This window comes from Pleuronectes platessa, chromosome 24 (genome assembly GCF_947347685.1).
Source record: "Pleuronectes platessa chromosome 24, fPlePla1.1, whole genome shotgun sequence".
Taxonomy (NCBI): domain Eukaryota; kingdom Metazoa; phylum Chordata; class Actinopteri; order Pleuronectiformes; family Pleuronectidae; genus Pleuronectes; species Pleuronectes platessa.
This window is the reverse complement of record NC_070649.1, coordinates 3,158,551-3,171,407: the sequence shown is the minus strand read 5'-3', so window position 1 is coordinate 3,171,407 and position 12,857 is coordinate 3,158,551. Positions and strand designations below refer to the sequence as shown.

The 12,857-nt window shown below is 43.1% G+C and overlaps 1 protein-coding gene across 2 annotated transcripts in view; it reads right to left on the bottom strand.

The window, feature by feature from the left end:
• nbeal1 (neurobeachin-like 1) overlaps nucleotides 1–11,267 on the bottom strand; it is a 35,092-nt gene extending 23,825 nt beyond the window's left edge. For both annotated transcript variants that reach the window (XM_053416839.1, XM_053416840.1), the window contains exons 1-8: nucleotides 11,170–11,267; nucleotides 10,315–10,698; nucleotides 3,281–3,372; nucleotides 2,104–2,265; nucleotides 1,802–1,883; nucleotides 1,566–1,693; nucleotides 1,379–1,461; nucleotides 253–338 (exon numbers count right to left, since the gene is read on the bottom strand). In XM_053416839.1, coding sequence (XP_053272814.1) covers nucleotides 253–338; nucleotides 1,379–1,461; nucleotides 1,566–1,693; nucleotides 1,802–1,883; nucleotides 2,104–2,265; nucleotides 3,281–3,372; nucleotides 10,315–10,365 — 684 coding nt within the window. In that variant the 5' untranslated portion in view covers nucleotides 10,366–10,698; nucleotides 11,170–11,267. The remainder of the gene's footprint in view (nucleotides 1–252; nucleotides 339–1,378; nucleotides 1,462–1,565; nucleotides 1,694–1,801; nucleotides 1,884–2,103; nucleotides 2,266–3,280; nucleotides 3,373–10,314; nucleotides 10,699–11,169) is intronic.
• Nucleotides 11,268–12,857: the final 1,590 nt, after the last annotated feature.

The following is a 12,857-nucleotide window of genomic DNA, read 5'->3' as shown; positions in this document are numbered from 1 at the left end:
TATTTTTTTCTTAGAGTAACAGAAGCCAGAGCAGCCCCCTTGCAACTTGTATAAATAAGCTGTATAGAAAATGGATGGATGGGTAATTTGTGGCCAAAGAAACTCAAAGCCTGAGTCAGCAGCTTTACTTTGACTGAATGAATGTGGTATCATGTTTGAACACTTTCCAAACAAATCCATTACCAGCTGGATTTGAATCAAGCCATTATCATGTGAGGTAAACACTGACCTCCAGTTTATCCAGATGCTTACCTGATCACCAGCTACTACAGCTCCAAACAAGTGCAGCAGGCAGCATTTCAGACTCTCCTTCAGGTGCTCGCTTTCCTGGAAGCACTCTGGGAAGAGGACACACACAAACATATATCAGCCATGCAAATACAACTTAACCACAAAGCCAAACTATTCCCAACTACGGTCCCTGCACTTCTGTCTATAAACAAAACAGACACGCCTTTATCTTCTCTGTCTCATCGATACACACGCTCGTGCACGGAAGCTCAGTGATACCAGATAAGACAGTTAGCACACACAGTGCAGGCATGTGCCGGTCCTGCCAGTGACCTCTGGGTCAGTGTGGTCCCAGTCATCCATTAACTCATCTGTCAACAGGTTCAATTTGTGAGAAGAATCCTGACATCTTGGCTCCGTGATGTCTGGTTCCTTTATCCCTATCATGCCGAAACTAGATTTACTTAATCCACAACATTTTAAGCTCATACACTAGGGGAAAAAAGTGTTCTGTATTTATAGTTTTCCCCCCACACTTTCTATTTGCATGTAACACATTAATGTATGAAAATGCATGGGGAGAAACACACACACAGTCTGTCAGGTTTGACACTCGGTGTTAATCTCTAGGGGAAACCGCAGCAGCCACACAGGGCAGAATGGAGTGTTTGTTTAAAATGGCCGCTGGAGTGCCTTGACAGACACCATTCGCTATCGGCTCATCTCGCTGCCTTGCAAACAGAACACGGTCACAAAGAGTGGATTCACCTGGACCTGAAGAGGAAAGAGGTGGAGGCGGAGGGAGAGGGAGAGAGGGAGCGAGTGACGGCATGGGAGATAAAAAAGATGGAGAAAGAGGAGCTTATGTGATAACTAGCTTTTTTATAATGTAGAAGGCTGTTTCCTCATCCATATCCAAATGTCTACTAAATGTAAAGTATGAAGCATAGATGGTAAATGGCCAGTATTTATACAGCACTTGGTCTTATCGACAGCACAGCCATCAGGGCCAATTTTGGGTTCAAGGTCCGGTCCGAGGAGAATGCAAAGTGGAGGAACCTTCTGGTTATGGATGACCCTCTCTGCCCCATGAGTTTTTACATGGAAAAGAAGGAGTGAGAAGTGGAGGGAAAAACCAGAGACTTACGGTAAAAGAAGGGAACGAACTCAACAGTGAGTGGAGCTGCCTTGTACTTCTGTCTGCTCCTCTCGACTGTACCCAGCTGCTCCCTGGAAGAAAAACGGACAAACCGTAAAGAATCATGAAACAAAAAAACAGATGAAAAGGAAAATTTTATTCTGCTTTTGCATTCTTTTCTAGTGGATGTTTATACCCGCAGGATCGATGCCTCCAGTTGCGGTAAGGGTCGTAGAGGCTTTCGCAGAATGCCAGCGCATGACGGACAAACTCCTCCGCCTGACTCTGGTCCACCATCTCCTTCTCTTTGGTCTTGCTCTTGAGCTGCATCAACACACACAAAAACATGTGTCATTCAACAACATAATAAAAGTTTGTGCCAGGGAAAAAGAAAATTTAGAAATTAGAGTAAAAAATAGGGCAGAGTCAGACCTGTTGAATGTAGAGTGTTGTCATGTTGATGATGTGATTGATGTAAGAGCAAGTGCCAATCTCCTCCACGTTGGACAGGTTCCTTTTAGAAACACACACACACACACAAAGGAAGTAAAAACAGGATTCATAGGATCTCTTCAAATAGAGCTTACTCTGAGGGTCTTTCAGGAAAGGTTCTGGAAAATGTCCAGAGCAACTGACCTTGACATTTGCACTCTCACCTTCAGAAAATGTCAGGAAACTTTCCAGACGTCAGAGCATGTCTGCAAGCAGCTTATGTGTATGTTTACTCTCCTCACCTGCAGATGATGATCAGGAACTTGAGTAGCAGCAGAGCCAGGTTTTGTTGTTCAGGCTCCAGGCCATCAGAGGCTTTCTGGACACACTGCAGCAGCTGGTGGCGCACAACCTGTAGTATGTTGTCTGGGAGGAGGGTCAAAACCGGGGGAACCTCCTCTAGCCTGGAGAAATAGACACAATCAACAAAGCAAGATGACTAGGAATCTCCATTAGAGAGAAGGAAACCCTACTGCACCATACTTATATCAAGAGGTTAATTATGGATGCCTTGCTGCAGGAAGAGACCCTGCTCTGTGTTCACTGAATTTCACACACATAACTGCAGGTATTCAAGGAAAAACAGCATGTGACAGAGAAAGATCGAGAGAGAGAGAGCAGCCAAACCAATGCAATGAATGTCAGTGGGAGCGCAGGAGAGATGTGGCAGCTGTGGAGGGGGGGACAAAAGGTAAAGTGGCAGAAGCGAAAGTAGGATGAAGGAGGGAGCTGGAGTGAAAGCAGGAAATGGGAGATAATGACTCAAGGGAGGGGGGAGAGAAAAGAAAGAGATGAAAAGCTAAACAGATAGGAGATATATTCCTCCGCCCCACTTCACCCTCACACGACCCTCCTTCATGCAATCACAGCTGGCAGCACTTCCAAGACATCAGCAGACTTCACCTTTCTCCACATGCACAGGTTTTCTTATGTTCCCATGTCGACACATATTGAAGCATAACCTGCAACTTAACGTGTCCGCTCTGCACGGAAGCATCTGATATGGCCGTGCTACAAGGTTTGTGCTGTGGAGGTCTCACAGTATGTGGTCGCGCAGTGGTTGATGCATAGATGAAAAAGAAGGTCTGAGACTACCAGGGATGACCTTAGGCACATAACTACAATGGTGCATTGTTAAATGTATTGGGAAAATGGAGTAAGAAGGTTTCATAGGTGAGAGTACGGGACTAAATAGCAGAAATTAGATGCAGCTGGTTAGATCCAACCAGTGCAGTTTCAGTCTTCAATTCTGTTGCATATACAACCTGATGCATTTTATTTTCCCAATTAGTTGAAAAAACAAACCGAATTTCTTGCTTGAGCAAAGATGACTAATCTAACTAATACAGATATAAACATGATTCTATCATTTATAATGACCCTCAAATGATTGAATATGGTCAGTTTGCCAGTGGTTACCTTGAAGGTGGCTTTTCAAAGTCCACATCTAGGCATCGCTCATAGGAGCTGATGAAAATCTCCAACCATAGCTTCAAGTAGTCAGGATCCCTCTGAGAAGATAAGAGAAAGAGAGAAGGAGGAGTAAAGAGCAATTAAGAGGAAGAGAATGGTTAGTTGCATTTGTTCAAAAAATAAGTTAAAATACACAAATGGTTGGCAGCAGACAATTTGATTACATTAATTATGCATACATACGTAATCACTGTGACTTCCATACTTATACAACAATAAGCCACAAGCTTTTGACGCACTGTAATTTAGAATGAGTGCCAATAGATATGACACAATTACTATAAAGCTTAAGACATGTTTTCGCTGCTTAAAGGACTCAAATAATAAAGTAGTGAGAAAGAAATTGGGATACAGTTGTTTATGAAGCTACTACATAAGCATGTGAAACACAAAAGAGCAGGCATTTCTCAGGTGTGTGTGTGTGTCTCGTCTTTCTAGGGAGCAGAAGCTAAAGCATGCACCTGTTGGGAGTGGAAAACAGGCCTGACTACATTCTGAGGCAGGGGGAGTTTAGCAGTCGGCTGATCTGCATTTCCTAAATTCCTGGAACCAGAGACGGATGAGAAGGCAAAATCCGCCACAGAGGAGCGCTGGCCTGGCTCAGCCGGCAGGGTCCCAGTAAAGCTGGTGTAAATTCCCCTCAAACGTCAGAAACAAACACAAGAACTACAAACACACGTGACTTCACTGCAAAACTGCTCAACAAGCAAGATGTAGGGACTATAAAGTAAATAAAATACAAATGGTTTAGAATAGTTTCCGTTTTTATGACCGGCATCATTGCTTTAACGGACAATGTACACAGAAATGAGTCACCTCTATGTCACGCACTTGTCAACACATGACTTAGGCAGTAACTACACATTTGCTATGTCCTGGATTAGGGAGTAGACGGTTTTACCGGCAGGAACAGAGAGAGACAAAGCTGGATGAACAATAGTCATTGTTCTGAGGGAAGCTTAGACTTTGATCATGCTACACATGTTATTTTTCTTTGAGAGAAATTATTCAGACAAACTTATCTCCATTTATCTTGTCAGACACTCAGAGAAAAGTAGCAAATTGTCACACAATTCCTGGAGCCTAGTGCATGTCTAAAATCCAGGGTGCAGTACGTGTGAATAAATCAGCTTGGACTGGGGGTCTTTAATTCATCATACAGGAGTAATCACTTGCACAAAACAACCACTGCAGATCCTGCTGGGATCATCTGGAGGGTGCCAATAAGCAATCTGGGTCAAGGAGGGCTGAAGAGGTGATTGGGGCAGATTACAACACCAGTCAGTATATTGTGCTTTTGGTAGAATTGTCTGAACAGTATTGGTTATGGAAGCCATTATTCAAATTATAACTTGAAGCTATTTTGTCGTGACTATTCATCCATAACAGAAACTTTGGAAACTCACAGGAGTTAGAGGAAAGTTAAAACCATTAGGATTCACTCAAAAGAGAAAGTATATGCAGTAAATTATAAGATAACCTCTCCTATCCTGAGGCTCAGATAACCAGAAAATAAAGCGGAGCAGCTTTAAAGCTACCCCAGGAAACAAACACAGGGAACGAGAACAAAATGCAAATTAGGACAAAATAACAGTGCTCATGTTCACAGTGGGTTTCTAATGGGCCTCTCTTGATTGTATCTGGCTTTAACGTATTTTATTATATTATCAGTGTTGCTATGTCTTCCCTATAATAAAGTTATCCCGCCTAGATTTGGCACAAATGGCCACCGTCTGTTCTGCTTGAAAACTAAAGGATGTGCAGATCAGAGCTTGAAAATGAATAGAAAATGAGGGTTAGGGTTATCCTAAGGGGTTCTTAGGATAGCTGTGCCATGTGGCTAAAGAGTGGGAGTAGGAATTGAGAGGCTGACTGCTTCTGTCTGCGTGTCAGAGTGGGAACCAGCCAGAATGAAGCAGGAAACCAGCTTCTCTGCAGTTCCTTGTGAAGTCATCAGAACATTATTGAGACGTTGGCCGATTGTGTGTGTGTGTGTGTGTGTGTGTGTGTGTGTGTGTGTGTGTGTGTGTGTGTGAGTCAGAGAGAAACAGAGATGAGAGACAGAAGAAAAGAGGGAGAGAGACATCTGAATGGAATAAACAACAGCCACGTGTGAATAGCACTTTCTGTTGAGAGCACATGACATGTTGCCTTTGTGTGCTTCTTTTTCCTGTGTTACTTTAAAGACCTGCATGAATCACTGACTATGAGGAGACAAAAATGTTTATGGATGCTGCCGCAGCTGTTATTTAACTTCAGGGATAGTCAATTGTCATACATATTCATGTGGATGTTACTGTGGATGAAAACTGCATGAGGATTTGAGCCTGCAGCTTCACTCCATACACTGTAAATAAAGATGGACGACGCATCTCGACTTCCTCCCACTATCCAGAAATGAAGCCAAAACATCCCTGATATGAAAGCTGCCTTGGAGCCAGAGTCTGTAAAGAAGCGATCACTAGCAAGGTCCCACCGATACACGTGCTCGACTAGACATGAGTCAGTCTCAACTGTCAATCACGATGCTTCCCCCTGTTTTTATTGCAACAAATATTTATTACATCCAAACTCACCCAAAAAATTCACAGTAGAATATGCATCGAGAAAACTTTGAGGAAAACTCGTTTGCCTTGTGTGTGTGTGTGTGTGTGTGTGTGTGTGTGTGTGTGTGTGTGTGTGTGTGTGTGTGTGTGTGTGTGTGTGTGTGTGTGTGTGTGTCAGAAAGAATGTCCTCTTTTTAGGCAGCAGCTCCAGAGCACAGATGCCCATTGAGTGTTTGGACTGTGGCAGGCAGGGACACACCCTGCTCTACATGGCTCTGCTTATCCTTGGCCTTCATCAGTGGCCAGACATAATGACCCTAATGTACAAGTAGGAGTCCTGACGCAAAAACAACTCACACAATCATCTAGTGTCCCACTGTGTATGGAAAAAAACACACAATTCCTACGAGAGGATCACATGCCTCTCCGATGTATATACAGTATTATTTATTTTCTACTCCATAACAAAAGTCAACACAGATCAATGAACTTCATTCAGGAACCGGTGATCCTCATTGACCCACAGAAGGGAAGCTGCCCTGAGAGTGCTGGTTGGGATCAATGTCTTTAGACAGCTCTAACGCATTTAGATATGAGAGACGCACACTCTGAAAAACATGAGATATGTGCTGACCCGCTCTGTGATATAATAACCTTCCGACTAACAGCATGTTGCCAGCACTGCGTCATAGCAAGAGATAAAAACTAATAATAAGGGAACTAACTAAACATCATACTAGACAGGTGGGAAACTGATCTGACACATACGATCACCAGATGTAAACAATGTGGCCACATATGTATTGCAATAAGTGCCTGTTAGGAGATAATCCACATGGACTATAAATGAAGGTTCCACTGGGCAAAATAATTTTTTACTGCCTAAAGAAACCAAGAGGTTGAGAGTAAGTGACAGGAAACCACATTATACTAAAGTCAGCCACGTCTTAAACCCCTACAATAAAAACAATAATTACTACTTTAAATAAAACAGTTATTGCAAAAACACCCTTAATATATTAACCGCCTTAATATGTCATTACTTTCAGAGGAAAGTCAACACCAGTAGTTTTTACAACAAACTGAAAAGGACACAATTTGATTTATTTGATCTATTATGGTTAGATAAAATGCTTGTATACACAGTGCTGTTGCAGAAGTTGGCAGCCAGACAAGCTCCAACTTTCCAGACAGGCATGGTGCGACAACTGGTCGGATGGCTACTCGCTTAGTTTGGGTGGCTGTGGGTGACCTGGCTTTTAGAAGAGGCATGGAGTCACTTAAAAAAAACGTCCAAGAAAGGTCCACTCCCTGTTGGTTTTTTTAAAGAGGTCTGTGGTCTTTCCGTTCCTGCACCATCACAGCCCGCTAGTCAGTGACAACTCCTCGGGCCGTGACGTCACTGCTGGGGGTGTATATATAGACACTGGGTAGGAGGGGTGCAAGTAAAATGAAGCATGTCTGACACACAATATCACTGACATCACTGTTATTCCAGAGATATACATAGCACAGAGGAAAAGGAGAAGCATAGACTGCAGGGAGAACCAGCGAAAAGGAAAGCTAACCTGAGGGGACAAACTTTGCATACCAGCACATAAACCAGTTCCTGAAAGTGTGTAGCTTGTGTGGCTTGTGTAAAGACAGATGCATGTGTGTGAGCGTGTGTGTGTGTGTGTGTGTGCACATTTATGCAGAAATTAGACCATAACAAGCAAACGAGCAGCAAAGCCAGACAGAGACCCAAGTAATCTACTTACATAATATATTATATACTTGTACAAATATGTGAAACTTTGGCACTTTCTCCTTGTCCATTATTTCCTGCTCAACTCTTACTTTTATTTCCACTTCCCTTCCCCCTCTCCCCCCGTCTATTTTCCTTTTGCTGCTCTTTTGCCAATCCTCTCACTAAATCATGACTCCCATTCAGTGCAGTATGTTTATGCAAATTGCTGTTGGTCGGGGTGGGGTGAACTCAGACAGGATGACTGTTTCTGTGAATCTTCAACCAGAAAGTACTGGTTTGGTGACAATTTTTTTTTTTTTTTTTTTTAAAGGTGCAGATTTCTCCACCAAAATTACGAAACTGGATTCCCACTGGAGGTCGAAAGGACTCCCAGTGTCTGTTGAGGCGTGTTCCCTGTGGTTGGGCATTAAAGGGGCTTTTCTGCAGCAGACGAGAAGGCTTTAAGAGAGTAACTGGCATTATTCAGGAGGAGTCAGTTAAAGCCTCCACTTTCTCTGACAAGCCCTTATACTGGTGAAACAGGGAGGAGAGCTGCTGCAGGGTTGTGTTGTTGCCACTGTGCACCAGCAGCAACCAGCGGTTTCCCTCTGCTCGGAGGACAACACAGTGACAGGCAGCTAAGAGGATCGCTTGTTATGTAACTGTCTTAGGCATCGGCAGTCACCCCTCAGCCCTCTACAGCTCCAAGAAGCTTAGCCACTGCAATTGTTTAAATTCTCACATTATAAACCCTCGGAATGGTGTCCACTTGAAAAGAGACTGAGATTCGACTATGCCAGTGTTGATGTGCTGTAAATAAAAACAGGAGGGTCCTGCCTCCCACTTGCTATGTACATTTTCCTGTGTATTGACCCTCACCCAACAACATATTGACCAGTTGCCTCTTCTGACTTGAAACACAACTTTTAGCAGAATTACTCCTCACAAGCGTCACACATCTGTTTAAGAACAAGCCCACGAGCTGAAGCCAATGATAATCAGGTGCACAAAGGTGATCCACAGAGATATGGAATAACTAAGGTGGGATATGGCTGCTGGTGTTGTGTTGTTAGAACAGGATGAGCTAGTTCTAAAACAGCCAGCCTCTACTGTCAACAGCACACATCTGACCTGACTCCTCCTCGGGGGAAGAGCTCCGGCGTTAGCCTCTGACATTACAGGCAGTCATGTCTCTATTGTTGTCAATCATTACACAGACAGAGGACATGAGGGGAAGGAGAGAATAAAACACTTTCCATGTCTACTTCCATGTTCAAAGCTGCAGTACTATGGTTCTATTCGGACTGAAATGTGCATCAATTTAATTTTACCACCCAAATGCCAACAACATTCAGTGTTGTAAACCCTGGATAATGTAGGTAGATTACATGTGTTGTTAAATAGATGGCGTCTTGATTCCTCACGCACAGTTAAGAAGGGGATGTGAAGCCATGAGGTTGTATATAGAACCATTAACCCTTTGGTGGGATCCAGGGGGTCTCAGGGCTCACATAGAGATATTCCTCATCTGATATATGTCTGCAGGTTTCTGCTCACAGGCAACATATCCTGGCAACACACACATACACACACATAGAAGAGAGACGCTCCGCCAGCCACACCTGACATTTCAGCTGCTCCGGGACGGAGACACATTCTGCCGCATACATATATATTTGAAATGCTTCTCTCTCAGCTTCTTTTTGCCTCATGCAAAGAGAAATACTGGCCCTGTGGACCTTGGCTTAGAGCCAGGAGGGAATGAAATGATCCTTGGTCGCAGTTTAATGCTTAGTCGATGCAAATACAGACTCCTACTAGAGCAAATGCAATGTGTATGCTGGCAGCAAGTGGCGGCCTTTTGGCAAGTTACTGTGACAAGTCAGTGCGAGCAGCAGTGTGCCTGAATACTTCTAGAACCTCTGAACCCACAAAAACACCCACAACATGGGAATTAGATATTCTATTTGTGTCAACATCTGTGGATTATTCAATATCACATCCGAAACTTACAGGAAACAGCTTGGTGTGTACTCTATGTGTGTGTGATTGTGAGGGATTACTGTGTGGAGAAAGTGTGTGACTGCAGCCTGGCTCACGTGAGGAGAGGCTCAGGCGGACCGTTTTGATTGGAGGCCAAGTTTGCGAACATGCTGCATCGCCCAGTGAATTAAATCTAGCCAACAGCTGACTCAAGGGCTGCCGTCTCTACTAGAGAGTCATTCATTCGTCTGCACCACAAAAACCACACACTATCCTTGCAGCAGTGCCCCCCCCCCATCCTCATATTAGATCGTGGTACGTGTCCACACAGCTTCCCTACTGGTGTGGATGTTTTTATTACAGATGATGAGATGTTGCTGTTACTGGGGATGTTTAGTCAGTGCTGTTATGAGCTACATAGAAACATGTAATACCTGATTTTATGGTTCAATGAGTTATCCATTTATAATCCTGTATTACAGCCTCTCAGCAAGAAGGTTTGAATCCTGGTTTCTTTGTGGAGTTTACATGTCTGCATGAGTCCTCGGGCCAAAGGCAAAAACTGGATTTTTAGAGGCCGGTGCCGATGTTAGGGATGGCAATGATTCTTAAGAGTGTGTTTATGGTTGAGATTATGTTGATAACTATTTTTCCACCATTGTGTGTGTGTGTGTGTGTGTGTGTGTGTGTGTGTGTGTGTGTGTGTGTGTGTGTGTCCTTACCTTAGTGTAGTAGAGCATCCAGACCTCGTATAGTCTTTCCTTGGATGCCATTGTGCCACGGAGCACCCACGGCCTGTAGTGTCCACCGAGGTCACTTCCCTGGCTGCTTCATGCTCTCCAGTCATGAGCTGAACCTCTGCTGCTGGGCATCACTGCTCATCATCATCATCATCATCATCAGCAGCATATCTGTCCAAGTGTAACTCTCCTTCAAAGATCCAGAAAAAGGGCGATGGTTGACGTGTTGAGGCAGAAACTTTCCCCCCAAATATGTTATTCCATGGCGGAGGAAAGCAGCAGAGCCCCAGAGGGGAGTCGGAGCAGCTGGGCCCGAGCTTCCTCTTCTTCAGCTCGGCTTCTTCCTCTCGGAGGGACACACTCCCACTGCGGATGATGACAACAACACACAGAATGACATATCATGGAGGATTGTGTTGTTAACAGCAGCAGCAGCAGCAGCAACACAACAGTAGACTTGCTCCCTTACAGCTGCAGGACCGGACCGACGGTGGAGGGTGTTAACTACACGGCAACAACACACACCAACAGCCGTGTGTATTTCTGCCACAAATAAGCAGCAAGGAGCCGGTGACAGCTCGGCTGACGTGACGGCTACAGACGACCTTACCTGAACAAGCTAGCTTAGATGCTAGCTGTCAAAAAAAAGCCCTATTTCAGGTTTTCTTTGAGCCTTCCTCTCCTCTCTCCTCCTCCTCCTCCTCCTCATGTGACAGAAACGCCTCTGGAGTCTACCCGGCTACACAAGTCTCACATGAACACACACACACACACCTGAGCACATATACGAGGTATAAAGTGGGTTAAACCCGGTTAGATGTGGGGGGGAACACGCACCTGAGCAGCAGAGACCGACCGTCACTGGGGCTAATGCGTCAAGTCAACGTAAACATCAGCTGCGCGCGGAACATCCCGCAGCTACTTCCTGTCCCGACCACTTCTTCACAATAAGAGTCCACTCGGCAATGACCGACGGGAAAGATGTTAAACAAACTAACACCTCAATGCAAAGAGACACACTTTATTACGAGCACCGAGCAGTGGGAGGCCCTTTTGGAGTTGTAATTTTAAATATAAAAAACTGAATCTAAAGCTTCATAAAAAAAATTATAGAATAGTAGGAAACTTCATGTTCATAAACTGGATTCACAGAAAAGTGGCTACATAATGTGAGATAAGATAAAACTAGAAATATGATGAATTGTGATTGTTTTGTTGAAGCATCCTCTGGTGGTGAAAAGGAAGAAACGCAGGACTGACATTTTTTTCTAATTTTAAATATAAAACTAAACCCGAAGCTTTATAAAAAAATATGGCTACGATATAAGGAACACTTTTTCATAAACTGGATTGACAAACAAGTGGTTGCGAGATGTAAAATAAAATAAAACTAGAGATATGATAAATTGTGATTTTTGTTGAAGCACCCTCTGGTGGTGAAAAGGAGGAAACGCAGGACTGACATGTTTTTCTAATTTTAAATTAAAAATGAATCCGAAGCTTCATAAAAAAATATGGATACAATATAAGGGACACTTTCTTATAAACTGGATTACCAGAGAAGTGGCTAGGAGATGTAAAATAAGATAAAACTAAAAATATGATGAATTGTGATCTTTTGTTGAAGCATCCTCTGGTGGTGAAGAGGTGAAAGTGCAGGACTAACATGTTATTCTCATTTTAAAGATAAAACTGAATCCGAAACCTCATAAAAAAATATGAATAAAATATCAGGGAGACTTTTACATCAACTGGATTGACAGAAAAGTGGTTACGAGATGTAAAATAAGATAAAACTAGAGATAAGATTAATTGTGATTTTTTTTGTTGAGGCACCCTCTGGTGGTGAAACGGAAGAAACGCAGGAGTGACTTTTTTTTTTTTAATTTTGAATATTAAACTGAATCAAAAGCTTCATAAATATTGAATAAAATATTAAAGACACTTGTAATGAACTGGATTGACAGAAAAGTGGCTACGAGATGTAAGATAATTTTAGAATGTGTTCTTTTATCAAATCACTGGTATTAAACGTAGATTGAGCAACAGCTGGAAAACAATGTAATGTCGCTCTAAAATAAAAGTTTATTGTTTGATTCACCTGCATATCTCGGTTATTATGTGACCGATCTATCTGTAGTGATATTATTTGCTGTAATTTAGTACGAATCATTCGCATGCACGTCGTTGGACCAACCTTTAATTTGGTAGGCAAACCGGATGTTACCCCGCGACAACACACAAACATTTAACGAAAACTAATCAGCACACCCTTGTTTTAAACTACATTGCAGTCCCATGTGTGTGTGTTGCATCACATTAAACTGCAAACTGTGTTCAATAGACGTGAAATTAATGTTTATAGCATTTATCAAACATGGTCGAAGTGATTGCGACAGTTCTTCTCCTTTACGTTGTCGATGTGGACTTTGAGGGTCGCTGTACACCTTTCATGTTTGACTGCCACCTGGTGGATAATTCAAATAACTACTGTTTGTCACTTATTAGTAGTAGTAGTAGTTGTA